The sequence below is a fragment of the Eimeria tenella genome, genomic scaffold (genome assembly GCF_000499545.2).
Source record: "Eimeria tenella Houghton genomic scaffold, Eth_scaff53, whole genome shotgun sequence".
NCBI classification, from domain to species: Eukaryota; Apicomplexa; class Conoidasida; order Eucoccidiorida; family Eimeriidae; genus Eimeria; species Eimeria tenella.
Genome location: NW_013543405.1, coordinates 150497 through 174772, shown reverse-complemented (window position 1 = coordinate 174772; position 24276 = coordinate 150497). Strand labels below are relative to the sequence as shown.

The 24276-nt window shown below is 47.3% G+C and overlaps 5 protein-coding genes across 5 annotated transcripts; all 5 read right to left on the bottom strand.

The window, feature by feature from the left end:
- Window positions 1-201: 201 nt before the first annotated feature.
- On the bottom strand, window positions 202-2408 carry ETH_00023580 (WD domain-containing protein, putative; the record flags this gene model as incomplete). Its single annotated transcript, XM_013377480.1, has 6 exons — window positions 202-394; window positions 445-572; window positions 998-1225; window positions 1297-1398; window positions 1534-2065; window positions 2125-2408. 6 exons carry the CDS (start codon window positions 2406-2408, stop codon window positions 202-204), a joined length of 1467 nt encoding a protein of 488 aa, XP_013232934.1.
- Window positions 2409-2577: 169 nt separating this feature from the next.
- ETH_00023575 (uncharacterized protein) lies at window positions 2578-4095 on the bottom strand (the record flags this gene model as incomplete). Its single annotated transcript, XM_013377479.1, has 4 exons — window positions 2578-2759; window positions 2884-3024; window positions 3148-3292; window positions 3814-4095. 4 exons carry the CDS (start codon window positions 4093-4095, stop codon window positions 2578-2580), a joined length of 750 nt encoding a protein of 249 aa, XP_013232933.1.
- Window positions 4096-9461: 5366 nt separating this feature from the next.
- ETH_00023570 (uncharacterized protein) lies at window positions 9462-10579 on the bottom strand (the record flags this gene model as incomplete). Its single annotated transcript, XM_013377478.1, has 2 exons — window positions 9462-9988; window positions 10255-10579. 2 exons carry the CDS (start codon window positions 10577-10579, stop codon window positions 9462-9464), a joined length of 852 nt encoding a protein of 283 aa, XP_013232932.1.
- A 2372-nt stretch (window positions 10580-12951) lies between these two features.
- Window positions 12952-13266, bottom strand: ETH_00023565 (uncharacterized protein; the record flags this gene model as incomplete). The annotated part of the gene is made up of 1 exon (XM_013377477.1): window positions 12952-13266. One exon carries the CDS (start codon window positions 13264-13266, stop codon window positions 12952-12954), a length of 315 nt encoding a protein of 104 aa, XP_013232931.1.
- Window positions 13267-16764: 3498 nt separating this feature from the next.
- ETH_00023560 (GF18580, related, related) lies at window positions 16765-24211 on the bottom strand (the record flags this gene model as incomplete). The annotated part of the gene is made up of 20 exons (XM_013377476.1): window positions 16765-16860; window positions 16999-17172; window positions 17451-17596; window positions 17690-17855; window positions 17980-19097; window positions 19212-19386; window positions 19517-19741; window positions 19840-20083; window positions 20228-20513; window positions 20615-20826; window positions 21006-21302; window positions 21384-21610; window positions 21704-21908; window positions 22031-22194; window positions 22298-22535; window positions 22736-22953; window positions 23092-23199; window positions 23378-23484; window positions 23711-23804; window positions 23906-24211. 20 exons carry the CDS (start codon window positions 24209-24211, stop codon window positions 16765-16767), a joined length of 4806 nt encoding a protein of 1601 aa, XP_013232930.1.
- Window positions 24212-24276: the final 65 nt, after the last annotated feature.

The window sequence follows — 24276 nt, the reverse complement described above, 5'->3', positions numbered from 1 at the left end:
TCGATGCAAGGAAATGGAAGTTTGACTCGTAGAGCTAAACGTACCCTCTTCAACTCATCTAGCTCCCGATGAAGGGTTGCGATCGAAGAGTCGTTTGTTGTTTTGAGGTCCCTACACCATTAAGGCCTACAGTGGACGACTCCCGTTAGCCAAAAGACCTTCAAACAAATTACTACTTAGTGCAATAAAAACTGAGGACGCTCACCGTAGTTCCAAAATTGCCTCGTACACTGCCATATCGCACCCCAAAGGGCAAACATCTTCTTCAACATCCGCAGAGTCCGCCTGCAAGGGCTCTGCCTCATCTACCTCGTCTGCATTCGCAACGTAACCGTTGCGCGCGCTGTATTCCTTAGTTAAGTCCCTAATATTTTTCTTGGTTTCTTCCAAAGCTCTATAAAAGCGCTAGGTTTGGCGTTCAGCTCCCTTTTAAGTGCTGCCCACTGAGGCCGTTTTTGCGAGCAGCATGCAAAGAAGATGGCTGAAATTGCAGGGTCCACACCTTCAAGGTCGCTGGACTCTGCATCTCCTCCAGATGAGCCCGCAGGTGGCTTGGCATTTCTATGCATCACCTGCGGAGGAGATGTGGAATGTAAGTGTGGCGTGCAAGTAATATAACGTGAAGAGGGAGCTGTATTGGCGCCGTAACTCAGCACCGAAAAAGCACAAGAGAGCTGCGCAACACACGAACAATTAATTAGTTATTAAGTCGGAAAATTTCGGTAGCTGTGGAAAATTAGTACATTGCGTTCGAAAATTTGCATTAGGGCGGCTTGTTGTGGATTGCGGGGTCCAACTGCCTCTGCCACCCGTCGGCGGATGTCTACTTCTGTCGCCTGCATACATACCAGGCACGATAGCCCGCAGTTTTGATGCTTTCGCGTTGTATGACTACTGAGTCATTTCTAGCCATGCAGTTAACTTCTGAGCCTCACATGATACATTGCATTTTAATGAATCACGCTCTGACTTTAATGTAGTAGTCTCATGAACTCACGTGACAGCTCTCTATCGCTTGCTTCCTTTCGGTCATTGAGGCATCAAGACTTTCAAGGCGACCTTCAACCTGCTGACATTCATCCCGTTCGGTTGAAAGGTCTTGCTGGAGCTTCACACATCGGGCCTCCATTGACTCAATAACTGACAACTCTTGGAACTGCTCCTGAGAAAAGAATGTGATGGCTTCATCGAGTGTCTGCCGGAAGAACCTGCGCTTTCGCTTTGGCTGCATAAGCTGTGAATGAAGATTATTGGGGCAGAGCGGCCTTCACACAAACAAAATGAATGGAGACGTACTAACTGCTTTAGGCGAGCAAGTAGCAGCTGCTGGTTTATCGCTGTCCTGTCCTTCAGCAGCCCGCGGAGCTCGTTGTCGAATGCTGAGAGAGCGTACTTGACCTACAGGTACAAAAGCAGCAATTTTGTCCCAAGCCTGTAAGTAGCTTTTTGCAACTGACCTATATTTCACCATTCATTTCATCCTGATGTAAGCTGAGGTTGGAATAGCCTGATAAGTGCTTTGCCTAGGCATACTGTCTCAATGGATCCACTCGCTTGATGTTGGACCTGCATACGCTGAAGTGCTGCCCAGCTGTTCTTCTCTGAAGGCCATGACTGGGGGCTGGTTGATTTATCTATGTAGTATGGCTCGTAGCTCGTTGAATATTCTTGCAAAGTGTATGCAGTGTCGGTACTGAAGTTTTGGGCCAACTCGCATTCCCTGAGGATGTCTATGAGGCTCATAAGCTGTGTCCTGAGATTGGACTCCTTGCTGCTAATACCACTTCCACCTGTATTTGTATTCAGCTTTGCACCAGACACAACAAACCCGTAGGCATATGCTTCGAGCTTGGCTTTCTTTGCTTCGAAAATTGGTGCAAACCCAGTTTGACGCAAGTCTTCGAATGAGACAGCGAAGCCGTCGGGACGCCGACGGGCCTCAGCAAGTGCAGCAATCAGTTCGTCACGCTCTGCCTTCGTGGCATCTGTCTCGAACAGCGCCCCGCTGTCTTTCAGACTTTGAAGTCGTCCTTTTAACGAATCGCTGTGCCACACAAGAAGACACCTGGACAACGAGACGTAAAGCAGGCACGCTTCTGTGATCCAACAGTGACGAGCACTCACATTAGTTGTGCTTTGTTGATGATCCATAATGACTCGTTGGATCGTTCTTGAGCAATAGCTTTCTCTACCACCTGAACTAAAGTCTTAGCTTGGAAAAACACGGGAGAATTCTCCAGCTTAGCTGCCTGCAAAGCCTCGTTCACTCCGTGCAAGACACTGCAGGATAGCCTGAGGAGCTCCTCGCGCATTTGCGACAGCACGGCAACACGTCGATTAAATGAGGCAGCCTTTTCTGATGCCCACTTCCTAAGTTCCACGATTTGTTGCCGTTTTCGTGAAGCCATGGCCCTGTAAGCGTATTTCGCCTCACATGATGCCGTAAGTCATTTTCTTGACTCTAGCTATATACTATCATCCAGTCGCAATTTTGCGATCACACGGTGTACTTCAGTCAAGTATAAAGAGTCCTGTGTGTCTTAAACCCTTCTATTTTTATTCCGCTACCTAGTTAGCTTACAGTGAGGCCTCAGTAACGCTTCCAGAGTTAGTTAGGTTGTACGCATTCAAACTCTTAATTGTTTCCGCGATGCGACATTCATCTCGAGGATCCGTAAAATCCTCCTTTGGCTGCGCCTTTAGTAGGATCGCCATCTCCTCCACACGCCGCCTTCGTGCATCACTCCAAGGCATAGTTCCTGTTATTGCATATTGGCAAAACGCCGTGAGAATAGAAGCTGTACTGCTTGCCAAAGCAAGCGGAGGACACACATTGGAGAGTTACTGCAACAGCGAGGGGAGTTCTTGTTCCATTGTGCTTACCTGCAGCTTTTATGGAACTTTCAGGTTGTAGAGAAAGCGCAACGAGGGTACCAGGTCCGTTGCAAATGGTAGGTATTTGCATTCCTTGAACCTTCACAGCCTTAAGTGCCTCTGAATCTGCTGTTGGACGTCTGCTGGAAGCTGCAAGCGCAAAAATAGCCTATACATTATTGGTAAAATATATTGGTTAAAAGTCTAAGAATAAAGCAGGTGCCCTAAGTCCCTTAAAGCATACGAGGTTAGATGCGTGTGCTGTCTGCGTACAGGGAGTCTGGGACAATATTGGCAGCTCCGGGAGCAGCAGGCGCCTGAGCTCTTGCTCTCTTGCGGCCTCCAGCACTGTTTGAATATTCTTTGCGCCCTGTGACGTTGACTGCGCCTCTTCCGCTGTTTGTAACTGCTGGTTATCCTGAGAAAACATAACACAGGCAAAAGAAAAAACGATAGGAGCAGTGACAGTCTAGTTTGTCCATGACTGGGCATTGTGTATTCGCGACAATGCTTGGAGGTATGCCAATAATGGACTAGCCCAGCCTCAGTTAGTATTCAACATGCGGCTTAGCGCGGCCTAGCTAATCCGTGAACTAACGCACAAGAGGAGTTTGGTTTGTGGGAAACGAATAAACACAAAGATTTTCGAGGATGCCAGCTGCCGCAAAAGTCTCCAATGCTCCGTCAAAAAGTCGCTGCAAAAGCCAAGCGCTCTTAATGCTCTCATCAATTATACATATCAGGGCGTAAAGGCCTGAACTTAACGCGAACTATGGGGATAACTTGCCGAGCATCTGCAGGTGGCGCTGCGGCAACAGGTGAAAGTGGTGCCAGGGTGGCCTTCCTTAGGGATGCCGCAAAGCTACATGCTGGTACGAGTAAATTCTCTGCTGCTGCTTGTGAGTAGCTGGTAAGTGCCACGTGTGGCGAAGGTCATACTGTCAAAGTATTTATGAGGGCTTGATGCTGTTCCCTTGCACTTTCTATTTTGCGCTCCACTGTCCTTATGGACTTGGCTGCTTCAAACTCATCAATCTGCAGCAAGTCTCCTCGGATTACAAGCTCCATCAACATTTCTTGCGTATTAACACGAGGCAAGTTCTTCGCTCGAGTCACCAAGCTCTGTGGGACTCCAGAGGCAGCGCAAGAACCGGCCGGGTCTGCTTTGTGAGCTTGCAAGCTTTCCTTGTAAGCAGAAGGATTGTTTCTCACCGAAACCATACTTAAATCCACTGGGAACTAGTGCCTGCTACTTATATCAAGGCACATGGAAGTAAGGCAATTCAGCTTTAAAGCTGCCTATATTTCCCTGAGTCCACCAGTTGCCCCTGGGCATGTTTCGACGGGATTTGCTTGTTTAGGTGCAGCTACGCTGAAGGCCACCAGAGGCTGCTCGTAAAAGAGGTGGCCGTGCCTGAAACCGTTGTGTGATGTCCTGTAGCCTAGACTGCTCCTGTTGCTTTAGAGCCTGAGCCTCAAAATCAGCTTCTTCTTGCCTCTGCAGCCTTCGCTTCTCCTGTTTACATCGGCAGAGTTGTAGCAGCTTCAGTCCAGCATTTTACGTCTCTTCGCCATACATTACAAGCGGCGTTGCTGATATTGCTGATTAGCGGAGAGGTTTCCTTGATTAATGAGCAGTGTTTTATTTGCGACCTGAGAAGTGCAGCTAGAGCAGCCTCCTGCGTCTGTAATTGTCCAGTACTCAAGCGTACCATAATCGTGGGCTCTTGAGAACCCATGATGTCTTGTATAGCGTCCAGTGTATTTGAGTGCTCTGCTTCTGCAATTTCTGCGGACCCCGATGTGATATCATTGGTATCTGGCATATCTGAGATCCCCAGCGGGACGAGAAGAGGGCATGGCATCTTTGGCTCTGTAGTCTTCCTGCTCAGTCTCAAAAGGTAAGCCATGAAGATAAGGATTTCGCTTTCGCGCATGAAATAAATAAATCTTTGTTATTTATAATGTGCAACGCGTTGTGCTACCTGACTCAACTTTAAGCAGGTGTAGCGGGGCTGAACATCAAAAAAAAAGATAACAAAAGTTTATTTTTCTTATGAGGGCACACTTAGCGCTTGTCCCCCTCGAAGCTGCAGTAGCTTCCGCGTCAACCTCATCGTCACACAAAGTTGCATCTGGCATGAGCAAACGGCGAAGAAATTGCTGCTGCTGCTGGTGCTTTTCTGCCTGCTGCTGCGCTGGTCCACTTCGAAGTGCCTGCTGTGCCTCCACACGTTCCGCCTTCGCCTTTTCAGCTTTAGCTATCTCGAGCTCTTTTTCGTAGTCTTGTGAATTCTTGCAGAGAAGGCAGACACTTTCAAGGTCAAATTCGCACCTCCACCACGCCCCATTCTGAGCTGCAGCAACTATTGCCCACTGTTTTGTGCGCTGCACTGGCCTCAGGAGAATGTTTGTGACGACCCCGACATGACTGTCAAAAACTCTAGCCTGGAAAAGGCCACATGATTTTACATACAAGCTTCAAAAAAATTCTCCATTTAAGATTGCTTATTCTTTTTCCATTCTTTTCATTTATAACTGGTGCTATTTTTTTTGAAGGCTGGCGTTATTTTGGATCAACATGACGTTACATCTCTGATGTACAGTCGGCATATACAGCTAATAAGCCCTCACCACTGCGCAAGCCTTTACTGTGTCAGCGGGAAAAAGTAGCACTCTTCCGTCTGATGTGCCAGCCACAAGCAGTCCTTCCTCAGGAAGTGCCACCAGTTGAGTGAGATGAGGCCCCAGAAACTCGTAAGCATTGTACTTTGTCTTCGTGGGCTGTTGGAGAGCATTGTAGAGTGAGATTAACGGACGGACGGCCGTGTTTGTTGCCGAGGAGGCAAAGGAAGTAGGACTTCCGGCTGAATCCAATAATGTGTGTATCGGAGTGCACCATATACCATTCCTCATATTCGAAGTACCGGAAAATAATAGAAAAGCATTATCGGCGGTCCACCTTTCGTTGTCAGCATAAGGAGAAGCGACGTTTCTGCCCGTTTTATTGCTACTGATCTTCCAGGTCAGTAGATCAGTTGCATCTGTGCAACATTGCATGCAGGAGGTTGTTATTGCGGTAAGCCGAGCTGTTGCAGCTGCAGCTGCTGCAGCCGCCGCACGACGGCGTTGTTGCTGTTTCATCGTTGCTGCGAGGACGCGCCGGGTCTCATCCGCTGCTGCCGCCTGTTCTTCAAGGCTTCCACTTGAGGAATTCATCATATTTCTATTTTGGTTAGTAATTGCACGAAAATCTGGCTCACGTTCACAAGCCAATTCCGACTCGCTATCGCTACCGCTGAATTCCTCCTGATCTGGTGAGTCTTCACCTTCTGGAACCAAGCTCCGTAAGGCTGCCGCTGATATTTTCAGCTCAATGCGCCTGCGTAGTTGGAAATAAGTCCAGTAGGTTCAGAAAGCCTTTGGAAGTGCCGGCAACATTCACCACAGGGAAATCATACAACTTTAACTCGATGACTGCACTGAGGCAAAAGTGATGAGTAGCCGATTTAGCACTCTGGTGGCCTTGCCTGAAAAAAAGAACTTGAGTCAGGTCTAGCGGGTCCCCTGCAGCCGGCGAGGCTGCTTTTTCTGAGGGGCGCCGAGCTATATTTCTGGGGGTCTCTCCATTCAAATGATTAGCTTCTTCCAGCGGTTCCACTTGCGAACTAGAGTCTGATCTCCTGTTGTCGGCTTCACGCCTGTTCCTGTGTTCCTTCGTAGAAATCATCTTCTCTGCTGTGGTCGTGTTCTTTTTCTCACCCGCAAGCCCCGTATCACCACCTTGGAGAGCTCTTTCGCACCCTGCCTGTGCAGTAAGTTTGTCAAGCCCAGTCAATACCAACAGAGCTGCATCAGTTGCTACGCCGAGCAGCAATAATGGGTGTTCCCAGATTAATTTCGTCAAAGTTGAGGGCGTCTTGGTAAAACCAAGAGGCTCAACCTGCCAGCTTCTTCCAACACCGTTCAAAGTCGCCATATCTCCATTTTTGTTTTTTTCCCTTTCCATTTGATAGGACAGTTGAAGTTTAAGCAACAACACTAGGCCATCTTCTCCCACCACTGCGAGGAGCTGGCCTGAGCAAATCTTGCAAGAAAGCTTTGGCAAAGAGTAATCGCACTGTTTGCTTTAAAGAAATTAAGCCGCTAGTGTTTTGCGCCTGCTAAGAGCAACAGAATCTGACAGCTTCTGCATGGTATTCTCAGAAGTGTATTTGTACTTGTTGGGTCGACAGCCAAGTGCTCCACAGCGCACGCATGCGTTTTGACAGCCAGCACTAGCTGTGATCCGTTTTTAGAAAACTCGGACATCCGAACAACTCCGTCAGAAAAGCCAAGCAAGGCACAAGAAGATCTTGCAACTTTTGTCTCCGGCATTAGCGCGACGCATCTGATGCAACTAGAATACCTCCTATATCGACAAAAAAATTCGCCCCCTTCAAGAAACCAACATTCTGGTTGTCTGGTATTTTTGGGTAAGTTGCCCGGCTTCCTGCAGGTCTGCGGCGAAGGAATCGAAGAACCTACCTGCAGGTCAGTGGCATGTGACAGGGCGGGCTTTTCCAGGTACGTGCTGAACCGTCATCTCCAATGGTTAGTAAATCTGCAAGTCATAATAAACTCTTTAAAGCACAATATTACGCTGAGTGTTATTGGTGAACATGACAACTCGCGTTCTCATTGTGCAAGTCACCAGCAAAATATTTGACGAGTCATGCGCAATTTCGCCCGCTTATCGCCCCAATTGCTCTATTAAAAATCAATGACAAACAATTTTTCTGTTTGGCTCCTGCGTGAAACCTCCTTATAGGCATCCTTATTATGAGCAGAGCATACCCGCCCTAGCATCTGCGAACTCATCAGCTACTTCCATTGCCATCAGAATGCTTCCAGCGTGGAAATCAAGGACCTCGTAAAACGAAAACAAAATACCCCTTCAGACAGCGTTCAGTAGTGTTAGTTTTCCAGAGACAGCGCATATATGCTTTGCCAATAGGGTAAACAGCAACGACTGAGACCGCATACAAGGAGCTTCTCTTGAACCCTACCTTGACTAAACTATCAAGCTGGGGGCAAAACAGCCATGTAGTACCACAATCAGCAACCACTAGCCAGAAAGGGCTAGAAGTGTCCCTGATTTCATATACACCCCACAAAACTTGGTAATTTTGTTCAAGTGGAAGCTCTAACCTTTGCAGGGAGCGCACCTGTTCTCAATTCCGAACGGCTGGGAAAAAAGGCACTGTAGTGAGCGCAGTATGTACACTAGAGAACAGTCGGCATGTCGTAATTTGACCTACGGGTGTGGCAGGACCTTCTTGATTGGTGCGTATTCAGGCATAGCGAAGCTCTTTATCAGGGGGACTGCAATTTTCGTTTCTTCGGCCATGTCATTGACTCCTTCAAGGATGGCTTGGATGTCCCACCTGCAGCGGGCTTCCACAAAATATTCAGGCTAGCTGCTTGTAGCATTTCTGTAATGACACAGCTTCTGGAGTGCAAAGAATATACAAGCATCTCTAATGAAATGAATTTCATCGTGTACCATTTCATCTGCCCGTCATTGCCAGCGGAGACTACGTGACTTGCATTCCTTGGATCTCTGAATACGGTATTAACGGCTCCCCGATGGCATGACGGTAAATGTTTGATGGGAGGCTCCGTTGCGTCGTGGACCCCGTCTTGCCCATTGGAAGCGTCCGACACAACAGCAGAAGAGCTTTTGCGTCCAGAACGCATGGAGCTTCTAAGATTATTACGACTACGCGCTGTTACAGAGGGCCCTCGTTGCGACGATACTTCATCCATGCGATCTCGTGAAGTGAGAGAGCTTCTCCGATATGGATTGAGAGCTCCAGGCAACAGCTCTAGCATTTCTGCCTTGATATCGCCATCCTGCAGCACTCCACCATTCAGAGCGTACACAGTTCTCCATTCCTCTTCATTCAATCATTGCAAGGGCAGGAAAGGATTTGTCCTTCGTTCCGTAAAAGTGCGAGAGGAGGCTTTTTGCATAGTCAAGTGGTCTTTTCGGTCCCGAGCAATCCTAACAGAGTTATTCGAAAGCATACAAATGGCTTGCATGCTGTCTCACCTCCCACAGAAGCAGGTTGCCCGAATCGGATCCTGACAACAGCATTTGCTCCGTGATTTCCACAAAGCTGCGGATATCTGAAACACTCAGTTGTCCAAACCTACAAGTCCGCCCCTGAAATGGAAGCAAAGTATGCAAGCTAAAGCCTACAGATGTATCCAGCAGATTTTCAGGGAGAATATCTCGTTAAAATTGGCAACGAAAAGATGGAGCGGCATTGCTGACTTGAGGACCCTATCTAAGACGTCGAGTTTAATTTGTTACGTTGTTGAACAGATGGCTTGTGCAACAGGGTGAATCTGACCTTGAGTTTGAGACCAGTGAAAGTTTGAACAGCTGTCCAAAGGCGAATATGACGTGATCCTGAAGTCGTTAATTGGTACGCGAAGAACGGTGACCTGTTCGCACCCCATGTAAACCCACGGTTGCGATATAATCATATGTAAAATTCTAAAAGCCTCCGAGATACAGCAGCACTTAGTAAAACTCCTGCCTAGAAGAAGAGAAGCGGCCGCCTGCACCAAACTTCATACCATTGTAGGTCCAGCACTTGCAACGCGGGAGTGTTTAAGCGAAGGAATGCAGACGCTGTAGAAACGTTCCAAAGTGTGAGGTAAGAGGTAGAAAGCGAAGCGACTTCCCCCTCATCTCCTTCCCACCCGACCACAGCAAGCAGCGGTACTTGCTCGGGATCAACTAGCTCATTCTTTGCCATGTTTTCATTCGACGTTTCTTCTATTTTGAGCTTCAGAGTGGAAGACCGCATCACAGTACTCTCGCGGCATGTCTCTTGACCTTTAGAGGCCTGTAGAGTTTCGCCACTCGCTGCGTTTTTATCCGATATCTCAAACTCCCTATTTGCGTCTCGCGTCTCCGGGTTGGACCCTCCCATCGAGATGCCCACATCATTGCCAGTTAAAGCAAACTTCCCACGAAATGCCGCGGCGGAAAATCCGCGCTCAGCAAATGCCTTACAGAGCTGTACGAGCTCAAATGTGCTTGATGAATATATATAGATATCTGCAAATTTTTACAAGAAAGCGCAACGCCGCAGCAGTAATGTGAGGCGTAGACGCAGGTGGCGCAACCCAGGGGCTTTTTTAGTTGAGTGCATCTCACATCTCAACAGCTAAGTAAACAGAAAATCTGGTATCTTCTTATCTGTGGTATATTCTTGAAGCTAGAATATATTATTTCTGTACGGTTTTGAAGACGGCCTGGAGCCACCGACCAACTCGGACGTGGCGCGTAGCCATACCATAGCCAGGCATTGAGCGATTGCTTACTTGCAGGCTTGCCGATACTCCGCCCACAAACAGCTATGAGCTCGTGGTCGTTGTCTATTGCCACTGTTGATATACCGCCATCATCTTCGAATGTATTTGAAGAATGCAGCACATAAGGGTCCCTAAGGCATGGGGCGTTTGAAGGCGTGAGGAGATCTGCCTCACACTTGGGAGGGAAAGAACCTATTTTGTATAGTATTAACTGTGTGTTTGTAACACAGGCCAGCGTGTTTCTGTCCACAATGAGCAACTGCTGCCTTGATGAATCCTGGCCGCCAATATGCGTTGTCCTCATTGGAGGCTGGGCCAGACCCAATGCGTCCATTTTTGCCCTCTCCACACTTTTACTTTTCAAAAAAAATCCACTGCAGAGCAAATGTTGTGAGTCTAATACTCCCACACCAGTCACTTGCACGGCTTTTATCAAGTGTCGTCGAAGTTGGAAGCGTCTGATGTCCCCTGAGATTATTCAGTCCTTCTGCCGCCAGAAAGGCAGCTCAGGTTAAAGTAACACTGCTAGCTCCAAAGGCTTTTCTTCACATCTTATCAGGTTCAAACCAACCTGCATCGATCGTGCTGCTCTGATTTGCCTGAGAAAGCTGGGACTAGTATCGGCACGTTTCTCATGCGGCAGAGTTCAGACACCCAAGCAAACATTTTATTTTGGAAGGCTGTCAAGTCATGGGGCAAGGATCGTGCCGTCCGAAGCAGTGCTCAACCCTATACTTTGGTGGCACTTCATGGACAGCTGCACGAAAGTTTCACACTGAAAAAACCCTAGAGTTAATGAATAATCTTTATCTTTTAGAACATATGTACACAAATAATGGACGTATCGCATGGGGTGTATATGGAGAAAACCACCAGGTGCTTTGGATACAGCCACATCCCGAGGGATTTATATACGGCATAAGCGTCCTTGAAACTGGATGGAACTCAGGCAAATGCCGAACAAAGCACTATTTAATAAAGAAAATGATTAATTTTGGTACTGAATGCACCTATGTGCGCCCTGTGTGGGACTAGTGTCTTGAGCACGACCACATTTCGGTGATCTTTCGGCGTCGGGGTCACCTACTGGCGTCAAGAAAAGGGATTAGGTAAGCGGTTTCTGTCTTTGCAGAGTTAAGAACTACATTATTTTCGTTATTGAAGAGCCAATGCTCTTCATGCCGGCCATTTCTGTTCCTCGTTTACAATCTGGGAGTTGAATCGTTAACTTCTGACACAAAGTAACCACGGTTCAAAATACTCGCTGAAGTGAAAGCCGGAAAACTGGCCGAACTGAGCCTTTCACCTGTTCATAAGGACTAAATATTTTTTCCCCTTACACATAAATAAAAAGTTTTACCTTTTCTGCGAATATTTCGTTGGCAAGACGGGTGCATAGCGAGACCCTCGCCTGTCTTCTGTTGCTCCAGAGCAACGAAATCCTGTGCTATGCACAGCATAAAAGCGACCGCCACTATACACCACGTTTGCTTGCCTTACGCTGTATGCATACACTAGCTTTTCCACTGCTGCGCATAGGGACCCAAACAGAGTCATGGATGGGGAAAAGTTGAAGGCTTCCCTACTTGGCGAATGCAACGGCATCAGGCCACAAGCTACCAGTAAAGACTTGGCCGCTGTACTTTTAATTTTTACACGGCAATATAGCACATTCTTCTTCCGTATTTTCAAATGCTAAAATCCCATTCCCACAATTCTTAAATTCCAGCTGTGCTGTAACACGATACCTGTAGCGCAGTATAGTCAATAAATCAACGGCTGGCCATCAAAGCCTAAGCACCACTACAGCAGGAAACACCCATAAGCTTGTAGCACCGGTCCACCCGATATAATGCCAGAGCGTGGGGCGTTCATTCGAAATAGGACGCTTGTCCTGTTTTGGTGGCATGCAGAAGACTACATCATGTTTCCTGCACCAAAGCTGTGAACGTTTCGCGATAAATATGCTGCGGCACAAATATTTTTATGCCTCTTGGCAAAACGCATTTGGAGAAAGGCAACAAAGTAAGAAAGTCACAAGATTCCTACACCTACAACGCGCGGCAGGCGCCACTTCTTCTGTCCTGCAGCCCCAGAGCGCGTAGCATTACAGAAGGGCTTCTTCACAGGCTACTTACTGCGGGGAAAAAACCCACTACTGAGGTTTCGGTACGTAGTATCCCTACAGTAGCGGCTTGCAGAGGGTTAGGCTGTTGACAAATATGGAGGGTCACATAGGCTTACTACTACTGCAATTCCAGATGCACGTTGGTGCTCAGCGTAGCACTCTGCAACCTGGACCTGCACTAGTGCGCAGAACAAGTTTCAGAAGATACAGCATGTAGCGATGCCTTATTTAGAGGCAAGAAGGGCCTATTTACTATTTACTTCTGTAAAAATGTCGCCACAGGAAGACAATTGTGCTTTTTACAAGGGCTGTCAAGAACAGGCGTGCCTCTCTACTGATGTATCACCATGTCTGACAAGCTAAAGGGCAGATCATGCACTGCTTAGCTTTTGTGGAGCTATTTCAGTCTAATATATTAACAGTCCGATATTTCAGTACCAGGTTTGCAAGCCTCCGGAAAACTTTATGTGAAGCCTGTAAGGTACGAGTAAGTGACAAGCACCAATCCGCCTATCAAACTAATGCCACTTACACTAATTCAAAAGAAAAGGGCAAAAGTTTAGGTCAAGTACGTGAAGCTACAAGGCGGTAGATAGCAAGATTGCGGTGCCTAGCTTGATCCAGAAGGAAGGGTCCTGAGAGCCGCTGCGTATTTCTTGCATTGTTACTAGGGATGGCCTCTCACCGTCCCCTGAGCGGCAAGGGTACTGGTAAATGGGGCACATGTAAAGCGCATCAGAAGAAGGGCGTCTGCGTACAACCGGCTTGAAGTGCACAATAGGCATTTCGTATGTTAGTTGCATGGGCTCCGGCTCCTTGAGAGACATCCCTTCAAGGTTCCACGAAGCGCCTTCAAGATACATCCGTTTCACGTATGCTCCATCTCGAGGCATTGCCGAAATCGCATTCTCGTCATAAGTAGTCTGAAAACAACTGTCAATCCTTCCATTCCATCAATTAATCTTAGCGAGCCCCTACTTCCTAATGATCGTGGGCCACAGTGCTTTTCAATGAAAATGCAGCTCTGCTAATATCCCTATCTTGAAACTTTGTTCCTGCTTAATCAATATCGAAAGAATGCACCTGTGCTACAAATTCGAAACTAATAGAGTCGATTGAAGTTGAATTTCTCCTTGCGAACTGTTGCAGCAAAGCTGTCAAGAACGCCCCTGGATAAGTGAAGCCGCCCAACCAGAAAACTTTCGGTTGGCTCTCCTAAAAGCGTGTCGCACACCAAACAAGGCAATTAAATGCATTCAGGTAAAAGCTTGGGATGCCTATTATTCCGTTCCAGCCTACGCAAGTTCCCTTGTGGAGCTCAAATCCCTCGAAAATGATCCAAGGGTGGGCAAAACAATATTAGAAGCACCGGCTTACAAGACCCCACTTCTTAATTTGGTCCACTCGAGCGGAAAGATCATGCGACCATGATGTTAGGGGTTTTGTAGAAGGGAAAGCAAAGTTCCAACATTTTGGAACTTGCCCGTTCAGCAGAGAATACTCTAAACTCTCAATATCCTCGGTCATCACCTGAATCCCTGCAACAGCCTTTCTTAGATGCTGAACCATGTCTCTGACGCATGCTACAAGCCTATTAAGGCGCTGCGCTTCCTGAAGCATTACAATTCGAAGTGGTGAAGAATCTTCAGGTCCTTCTTGTTGTAACTGAGCCATATCAAGACGGTGGGGAAGAATTTGCTCTAGATGATCGCAGCATCGAATCACCTATGCGCAGCAGGAAACATAGAACTGCCATTTGATATGCTAGTCCAACGCGTGATTTCCACTGAGCAACTCAATCCTTTCCAGTAGAAACTGCAGGCTTGGAAGGTCAAGGAACTGTTGCCTGTTTGTATCTTCGGAGTCTGCACACCCTGGATTCTCGCGATTCTGGACTCCCTGTCTCGTTAATATCTGATCCAGGAAGCTGCATACTTAAAAGCGTGGAAAACAGTTCCTCTGCTTCTTCTATTTGGGACTGGATCTCCGCGTTGACATGTTGACCGAAGAGTTCAGGGGGATCTATTGCAGGTAGTTCACGAACATATTGCCGCAGGCCAGTCTGTAGGGATCCACACTTAAATACCAAGAATTTCTGGCAAAAAGTAACTGGGTAAACTGTGTATTAGATCAACCAAAGACGATCCCCAAAACGTGTGGAGACTTCAGGGCGAAAATGTGCGTTAACATACTAAAGAGGTGTTTTCAGGCATAGGATACTGCGGAAGCCCTTGGAACCTAAAATCACTCGAAAGCACTTGCTGATTAAAGCAGTCATTACAGTACAATCGCAGCAACCTCATATCCCTTTCATCAGTCAGGCGTCCACCATAACAAGCTCCAGCTATTCGGAAACGTATTGCCTCCCACGGGAGCTCGCCTGGCCACTGCACCACACATTGCCAGGTGACGCTCACAGATACAGCATCTGCAAGTACAGGACGATAAAGGCGTCCCATGCATGTCTGCATATGGATTCCAGTCGTTTACCTGTTCGCAGTAGGTGGCAAGGAGGCTGTCTCCGACGAAGAAGTCACTGTCACCGAAACTGGCAGGCGCACTCCACCCAACATTGTGGAACTTTCCCCTCTCCACTAATATGGAATGCATCCAACACAAAGAGAAAAAGAGCCGCCTATAGCGCTCGTCACCGCCGGCCACACGATGCATATCCTCATCAGTGCGCTGCTGCAACAGGCGCTGGAGATTTGCTTTGAGGCCACGTGGTCTTTCGATTGTTATCTTCGTCGACCTGTGTCACCGAAGCGCACAAAAACTATGGCAACTACAAGAAATAGCAAAGCTGAGTATCCCGAAATCAACTCGCTTTTGTAAAGAACTTCCCAAAAAAATCGACGTTAAAAATTGATACGGTACCTTTGCAAAAGAGCAATGGGAAAATGCGTTGTAGGCTCCGAGCTGAGCCATAGCCTGAAGTCTTTATGGAGCTGAGCCTCAAGAATTTCTTCAGCTAACTTTTCTAGTGTCGGAAGCCAGGAAAGGGCAAGGTGGCAGTTCGCCAAAAAGACCCAAAACCCATGGCGCGCGCCGTCACGAATAACCTGCTCTGCTCTCGATGACTGACCTTGGCCCAGTGCAACGGAAACAACCTGTTCACAGCACGAGCATTGAGTCCAGGACTTAGGTGCGCAGAGCTCCTAAGCACTAGGTCTGAACAGTTCGCGAACTGCTAAAACTAAAACGACACTTTGCCACTCGTAGCTTTTGCGTACGGTGGTGTTTTTTGAGGCAGCGAATGTCATCAGCTGTCCGACAGGGTCTACTCCAGACACGATAAAAAGCAGTGGCACTGAGTTTTTCGATGACGCGTATAGTTCCTCCCAATCTAAAGGGGCCGATTCAACGAACTTGGAATCCATGGCATCAGCAACAAATCGAGATGATGCAGGGATTACACGGTCAGGACGTAGGCATCTAATAACGACGAGCCGCTGGAGGCCGTCTAGTCGAGTTTGCCATTCACCAGGCAGAGCTAGCCGCTCAGGTTCGGAAGATCCGAACCATCGGCGCCACTCCCTGCACCAAATGCCACATGTATGCATTGGTAGAAGCTTTCAGCGAGCCATCAAATGGAACGCAGTAGAAAATCTCACGAATGAAGTTTTCACATTGCATGGAAAAGTCCCAAGATTGTCATGGCTGGGGACCAACATCTATTTAGCATACCGTAGGTTTTGTTCTATAGAGCTCTGTAAGCCTTGGAATGCTTCTAGCTGGTCAGCCTTGCAAATAAGCTGCCACGCTGCCGGCGCAATCCACTCGGGGTCAGGGTTAGGAATAGATGTGGCCGCATCGTGAAGACCACCACGCGTGAATAGAAAAGCATACTCGTGACGATTAATCTGGTCTTCAGCAAGGAGAATACTTGCACACAGGTGCAGGCTTAGTAGGGGCTTGTGACGCTCAAAAACACCCTGTCTTGCGTGCCTAGTTGACACCAAAAATTGAGAACAAAGCAACGCCACAAGCATTTACCTTTTACTGTTACTAAAAGGATGCAAGTTCACTCAGTTAGCAGCCCCCGTACCTGTATATTGCAAGCGTATGATCTGCATTCAGTGCAATAACATGTTCCTCTGCTGACGCTGCCACTGCGTTTGACTCCATCGCTCGTGTGATTGACTCCATAAACAAGTCTTCATAGGCGTCTAGCGAAAATTGATACATTGAGTCTGCTAGTGCTAGATCTTGCAAGACGAAATACAAAACTGAAGCACGATGGCCGCATGGTCTACAGACAGTGCGCACCGAGGCAATGCGTGGCCCTATGCCTTATCTGCTAATTGTGCTTGAAAGGATTGCCATTTGGAAGATTCGGTAAACGAGCTTTTTGCGCTTTAATCCACCTGCGAAATGTTTTTTTTGGATTCTTACCGGTATGCTTCCCGCGCTTGATCGATTTTCTTCATGGTGCGCTCGGACACTTCAATTTGTGAGGTAACATCCCCTGCAACGCGTTTTGAATCCTGAAATGCATCCTCACTCTTTCTGAAGTGTTGCTATTTAGCCCCAGTCATTCTGCGCTGCATCCCTCTGGTATACACTGTGAGTTGTGGTGTCTTCGCAGAACAAATCTATTGGGGCTTTGCTGCCCTTGTACTCACTTGTAGCACTCGGATAAGCTCCATGTCATCTAGAAGGTAGCCTCTTGCCGCAGTTAAAAGCTTGAGAATTTGATCCTCGATGTCTTGCAAACGCTTCCGGCCTTCAGCAAGTTTCAAAACCAGTGCATGCTTGTGTGCTTCCAGGCTTGGCTCTTCCTTCATTACAACAATTCCCTGAATTTTAAAAAAGAGAATGCACGTTTTGAGCCTTCGCTTGTTTTCTTAGAGAAGAAAACAGAGCCTTGCTTCACAGCGAGAGAACAGCACTAGTATAGAAGGAAGTTCCTCTTCCTCCTTTTCAAGGAGGAAAGGAACTTCCCTGCAAGTAGGAGCCATTATCACGTCAAATCTGTCTACCCCTCTTGTTTTCACTGGTTTGACCTTCGTTTATCCATGAATAGGAGAGTAAATCAAAATTTGATGCGATCTAAAAGCTTTTTCTGTCAGCTAACCAGAAGTTGTTCCGTCAATCCATCTTGCATGATGACGAAGTTGATTAATGTGACTTCTGCCTCGATTTCTGGGGGAAATTGAGGATTTCCAATTTTGGTCGTCATCCAGAGAGAAAACTTATCATTGTAAGGCACAAACTGGTCCCCTGCAACACGTTATAACGCAGCGCGAAAGCAACTTCATCATTCACGCAACAAAACAGATCCCCGGGAGATATGAAGGCTGTACATCGGCATACCAATGCGAACAAAATGGTTTCCGTTAACATCAACAACGTTCTTGGTAATAATGGGCTCGAGTGATGGATCTATTTGAGTCTGCAGGCGCTCCAGCAATACGGAATGCCCGGTTTGCACCGAAAGGTGAAGGACCCGCATTAGTGACTTCGATTCAGGGTCAACAACCTGAAGCAAAGGAAATACATGCAAAACCCGGAGCTTGTCAAGCGTGTTTAGCAGCTCTTTTGGATACCTCTATACTGATAGGCGAGGCAAGTTGTTTTACATTCAATTTTTATTGATTTTTTACCATGATATCTGGAGACTTTAGCTTTCTAATCCACCGATTAGCTTGGCTTTGAGGGTCAATAATGAGAGGCCATTTTGAAGCCTTCGTTATTAAAGCACCATTTTCGGCGGAAAAAGGATCCGTCGGAAGCCCATCCAACTGCCACTGTCGAACTTCCACAGCGGTGACAAGAAAATCGGTGAAATCGAAATCTGCGCTGCAGGGGATATTCGAATCTTGCAGTTTGCGCATCCACAGCTCCTTTACCTGAAGTGTACGGTCGGCAAGCAGGCCGTGCCGCAGAAGCATCTCTTCAGCTTTCCTCTCAAAACGCGTCTTTTTCTCTGCTATTTTGTGGACAGGAAATCGACTAAAACGGTTGGTTGCAGGCTTACAACTTCCTTTCAAACTTACAAGATGAGATCTATAGGGAGATGTAAAAGGGCCAGCGTACGACATGAAGGCAGCCCCAAGAAGAGCATCTCCCGGAATATTGTCGAGTTTGTCCCTGTGGCTCTCTAATGATAGCTCCCATCGATCTCTCTCGTCTGCCAAGCCAGTAATAAGGCTTTCTGCTCTTTCAAGCTTCACTCGTAACTCCTCTGCTGAATTGTTGAGCTCGCCTTTATTACGAAGGCTCTCGTCGTACTGCTTATTCAGCTCCTCAAGCCGTTTTTGTATGTCCTCCAACCTGCAAAGGAACTCCCAGACTTCTACGTAATTTCTACACTTCGCTCTGGCTCTAAGCTGGTGCCTTGCGCATGCGTGCTGCTGTGCTGACCTGCCGCGAGCCAGGCGTAGGTCCGTTTGTTTCTTTTCAAGCTCCTCTTCTGCAAGGCGAAGCTTCAGGCGTTTTGGCTCAACGTCCCTGTAGACTTCCGCGTACATTTGCATGGCATGGACCCACAAACACAAGGCTCCAGCAGCACGAGAGACTTTCTGAACGTTCGGTGGTGCAAACGAAGGGTCTTTTGTGAATTTCTCGATCTTTTTCAACGTTGCATTTGTAATTGAGTCTTTGTCAAAGTTTTTAACTCTTGTCAAGAAACTGGGATCATTCAGTTCAACTTTCGCCTGAGACCAAGAAGGCGGCTTTTCCATGACTGTCATAACAGCCGCCATTGTTTTGACTACGAGTTCTGCAAAAACACCGCACAGTTGTAGCTATCACCTGTCACGAACGTCAAGCAGGCAATGCTAGCTACACGCAGTGGCCAACCAATCACATGGAGGCCAAATTTGAATATAAGGACCTGGTGGCTTTGTATACGCCTTGACTTCGGCAACTGATTTCTTGTCAAGTTTCTCAAGAGCATCTATTGCTGCTTCTAGCGCTGGCATTGCTTTGGCAAGGTCTCGCCTAGCTTCTTCCGAAAGGAGCTTCGTCTCCACTTCTTCCGTTTGAATTCTGGCGCTGTCTGCTTCAACCTGCATGCCGCATTATATAACTGCGACAGTCTGGTCATATTTTTCATGGTGCGCCATATTTTGTACGGGATTCATTCAAAATTACTTGGTGTATTAGGCACTCAGCAAAGGCAGAAAAGTATCTTGATACCTGCTTCATTTGTTCGTCCGCCAGCGTGCGTTTCTCGACAATGACCACCATCAGTTCGTCACACTCCCGCTGCTTTTTTGCGACATCCTCTTTTTTGGCTTCGAGCTCCTCATTCATTGCCTCTACCTGATGTCGGGCCTCTACTAGCTTGCCTAAACCGGTTGACAGTTTGTTCATCTTTTCGTGAACTCCATCCCGTTTTTCCTTCAGCAGGCATCGATAGCCCTAAACCACAGAAAAGTCCATGTATACTTGTTTTAAGCATAAGTGCATGTAAACGCAAGCTGGAATTCGCGAGCGTTTGGAAACTTCGGAAGTCTTACACTAACAAGTCGTAAAAACTTCGTAGGCGTTATATAACTGGTGCGCTTTGCCTCTCTCCAAAAAGCTTCAGCTTCACTGATAGCATCCATGTGAACACAGCTGCTCGCTTTTGCAACCGCTTCACAAGTTGCGCCGTCCATATCCGCATTTTCCAGGAAGGTTGCTGCTACCTCCTCCAATGCATCTTGGGGCCAGGTGAAGAACCAGTCGATTGTCGTTTCATTTATGAATGCCGGAAACATCCTGAATTTATTTGTGCAACAACGCTTTCAAGGCATTCCAGCATGAAATAACTTGTCCAAAGGCACGCAATCATACACGGCCATGATATGCTGTTAGCTGCAGGCCTATGATATGCGTCCCTGACATCCGCTACTTGTTCCTCACCGGCAGTAGTCCCTTAGCTTGCTCCCAATTGGGCTAACACAAAGCAGTACGCGAATATTTTCCTTGACGCGTGACAAGAAAAACTCGACAATCGCATCAGGCTGTACTGAAACTTTTGCAGCTTCCGCTGCAGCATGGAGATCTTTTACGAGCATCCCCACGCCTTCGGAATCCAGCATTCCTGGAACATGCCCAGCAGCTAGAAGGCTGTTCAGGCAATCTGAAAACGCGTCAGTCTTGAGCTCTTTGTCGGTCAACAGTATACTAGTCCGGCTGCCGTCTATACCTGCGATCAAACGTTGCAGGCGCGGTTTCGAGATCGCGTCTGGACCCCCTTGATTTTCATGCAAACATTGTGCTGAGGCATTCTTCAACAATTCGGCGCACCTGCTTTTAATATTTGCTGTTTTAAATCTTCTTTGAATTCACAAATGGTAAAGTTTTTCGCCACTCGGACCTGCCAAAGGCTAAAGTTCAGGAGCTTTGTGGCAAGCATGGCCAGTGATTGCCTTCCACTGCCTCCAACCCCAACCAGCAGCATGTGACCTCTGGGCATACAAAGCACCCTGTGAATTCTGCAGCAGTGCTCAACTGCCTCCCTGCAAAGACACCCTCAGGACAAACGCACGCTGGAAGTAGCCGTAGACCCCAAAATAGGCGCTTGTGCTGCGTGAGGCAGCGCAATATACCCGTTGACAGGATTTTCCGGCCTAGTTGTATCTGTGGATGCAGAAGGCATGCATACTGCCTAACAAAACACCTTCGATAAAGTTCTCACCTAAAGAGAACCAAGTGAAGTGTGCCGGTCTTGCTTGTTGCGTTGATCTCCTTCAGCTTTACTTGAAGGCTGGCTCTCAACGCCTGGCGATCCTGCACTTCCTCGTACCCACCTAATGCTAATGCCCCAGACTGCTCTGCACGCAGGTGACTAAATAGGACGCCTCTATCCTTTGTCAAATCCTTTGTACGTATTTGGAACGTTTTCTCAAGAACATTTTCCAGGACTTCTATAAAATGGTCTACATCTTCAACAGATGCTAGGCGGTCTTGGTAGACACGCTGACACTCATGATACCTTTGTACAACGCCCAAAAAGGAATGCTGGTGATTGCATGATTGATCAGTCTACGCCTTTGAATTGGTGTATTTTTGCGACCTGTTGTTTGTAGCTTGACCTGAAAGCCCGTACCATAGCTTAAGGAGAGCATCCCTATCCTCAATGCATCGATGATCAGCCTGGTAGAGGCCGTGAACGACTTTTGACGTGTCCCGCATGCTGAAAAGGTAGTGCGGTTTCTCAGGTTTCGGTCTGAAGCTTTGGCGGACTGCTTGGTGCAGTGCCACAGTTGCGGCTGCGATATTCTCTGCAGCACTCCTCACGTCCTGCATCGGGAAGCGGGACAGAAGTAGAACATGATTGCAAGCAGACCTTACACAGAAAAGCAAAACCACGCTGTATAGTGTACTGACGCTTACTTCTTTGAAATCGGAAAACTTGTGTAAAACCAACGTTTGATAAATGCGGTTGAGGCGTGGCAATGAGGGCTCTAGAAATGCAATAGTATTGAAGCGCGATAGCAACCGGGGAGCTATTGTAGAGCGACCGCCTTCAGAGGATCTCATGGCTGCTATAACTTGCATGTCGAGAACGACCTTCAGTGACTGCCGGCTCCGATCATACCTGAAAGCGACAGCATGCCAGAAGACTACTTTGGAAGCATGCTGAATAACACACAAATGGCAATATGCCATGGGACTCAACTAAGAAAACAATGGGAATATCTGCTGATGTTCTTTTCCTACCAGCTGCCGTAGTCGATAAAGTGTCTGAGAAGCTCAAGGGGTGGCTGGGAACCAAATTGATCTGGTCTTGGCATGTCCAGGTCATCGATGAAACAAACCAGTGTTCTCTTCCCAGGTGGTCCCCATTTTCCCTTCACACGTTTCTCTAGTTTGTTTTCGAAGCCCTGCGTGAGGCGCAAATTGAGCAGCAATTGCAAATGACATGTGAGATGCCTGTTGTACTTCGGTCCTAGCCGCTGTTGGCGTCTGACATATTGAATGACGTACCTCCTGTGCTTCCCTTGAAGAGGTCTGTGAGGAAAAGGTTAGCGTTGTTGTTGTGTAGACGCTGTCAGGCAAGTCGTTTAGAACGGCTTTTAAAATACAAGAAGTTTTGCCGCAACCGCGGCTCCCAACCACAAGAGAGTGAACTTTGTGTCGCATAAGACCACCTAGGAGGAAAGCGTGACAAACAATATCAGCCGTTGGAACGAATATCCGGTGAAATGGCATGCCATCTAGCGGCCTGAAACCACATGCAAGTCGTTTGTTCGGGGGAAAGTGCGTTTGCCAACACAGCTGCTCATCAGCCAACTGCTCCGCGCGTTTGCTCCAAACAGAAAACTGCAAGAGACGAATGATGCAACTTCTTTAAGGCATAGTCGCAGCATCAGTTAGCCTCTCTGAAATATGCCTTTAGAGTGTTTGCCACTCATTCTGCTCTACCTGTACGGCGAAGGAACTCGGTCCTCCCATAACGTCCACTCTCCCTTTTCAACACTCAGGGCGTAGTCGTACACGGTATGAGATGGAGGGAAGCTGTTGCTAATCTGACGAATTGTTGAATCAATGTGCGACCGGCTGCTTGATGTCATAGCTGCTCCCACAGTCCAGACAAGTGCAAAAAGGAAGATTTTCTCCAAAAGGGGCTGTGATCCGTGACTCTGAATATTTACAGAGAGACTCTTGCAGCCAATACAGGCCTTTGACAGAGAACTGCTGCAGTGTCTTTGATTCAAAAGCTGCCTAGCTCATACACAAATTCTAACCGAGTCAGGAGTCATACTGTCATGAGTGCCTACCTTGACATTCACAGTTGGTTGGCAAGCAACTATTTCGAACAGTCGGCAGAGTGATAAAACAGCCCCAACTTTCGATAATTTCACGACTTGTTCACATTCGTGAACTGCCTATAAGACGTAACATGCATCACAAAGAAGTGCACGCGAATGTGTGACTCCTGGCTACGTTGGAATATATCTACCGACTAAAATGTTTTGAGGGGAGAAAAAGCTTGGATATGAAGCTGCACTGTCAGAAACACTCTCAATTGATTCTGATAAGCATAGGCGCATTTAGGATGCTTACCTGCTGCAATTTTGGTAGATACTTGTCAAAGAGAGATCGCAAATATTGAGCTGACTCGTCTACGCCGTATTGTTTGGCTATCCATGCATCCACATACGGGGCCCAGCCTGAAGGGACGTATATATTCACACACCTTGACTTAGGCTAGGCTATTGGGTACTAATATGCTTATGCTTGAAAATATTAAAATTATTATTTATAAATTGTCTGTGTAATATTTGCGATACTATATTTTTAGGAATTATTATATTTTCTATAAATAAGTAATTTAAAGATTCGTGAATTGCCATTTTACTCTTGGCAGGGGCAGCACTCAAAGAATATGTTGCTTACCTAGCATTGCAGGGTCCATAAAGAGTATGCCTACTCGACTAACGGTAGATGGAGACGCAGCCGATAAGTTTTCAACTTCGAAAAGCAACGACACCTAAAAAGTCCATTTCCAGACGTCCGAAGGAGCTGCACTGTGCAACGCATCGTTCCAGTATCCTGATATTAACATCTACGAGAGAACCTATTCAGGCTTACCTGGGGATGTAGCTCAATTCTATCTCCGTTCGTCAGCGTCAGTGTTTTGCTGTCATCAAGAAGTGAATTCATGCTTTCTACCCACGTCGTGTCAACTGGTCCATCAAGTACAACCCATCTACTGCATCTGCTTTGTAGCTGCACTTCATTGCAGCATGTTCGAAGCAATGCTGAAAATACTCCATCAGTCCACTCGCGTGTAGTGGTGCTAAATCCACCGTAGAGTTCTGAGCCGTCAAGTGACTTGGGATTGACAACGCATTTTTTGACTCTGGGAAACTCTGGTCCTGTGATTGACGCAGGCATTCCCTCGAAACTTGCCAACTGTTTTTACTAGCCACAAACGATTGTCTGTTCCTTATATTCGCCTT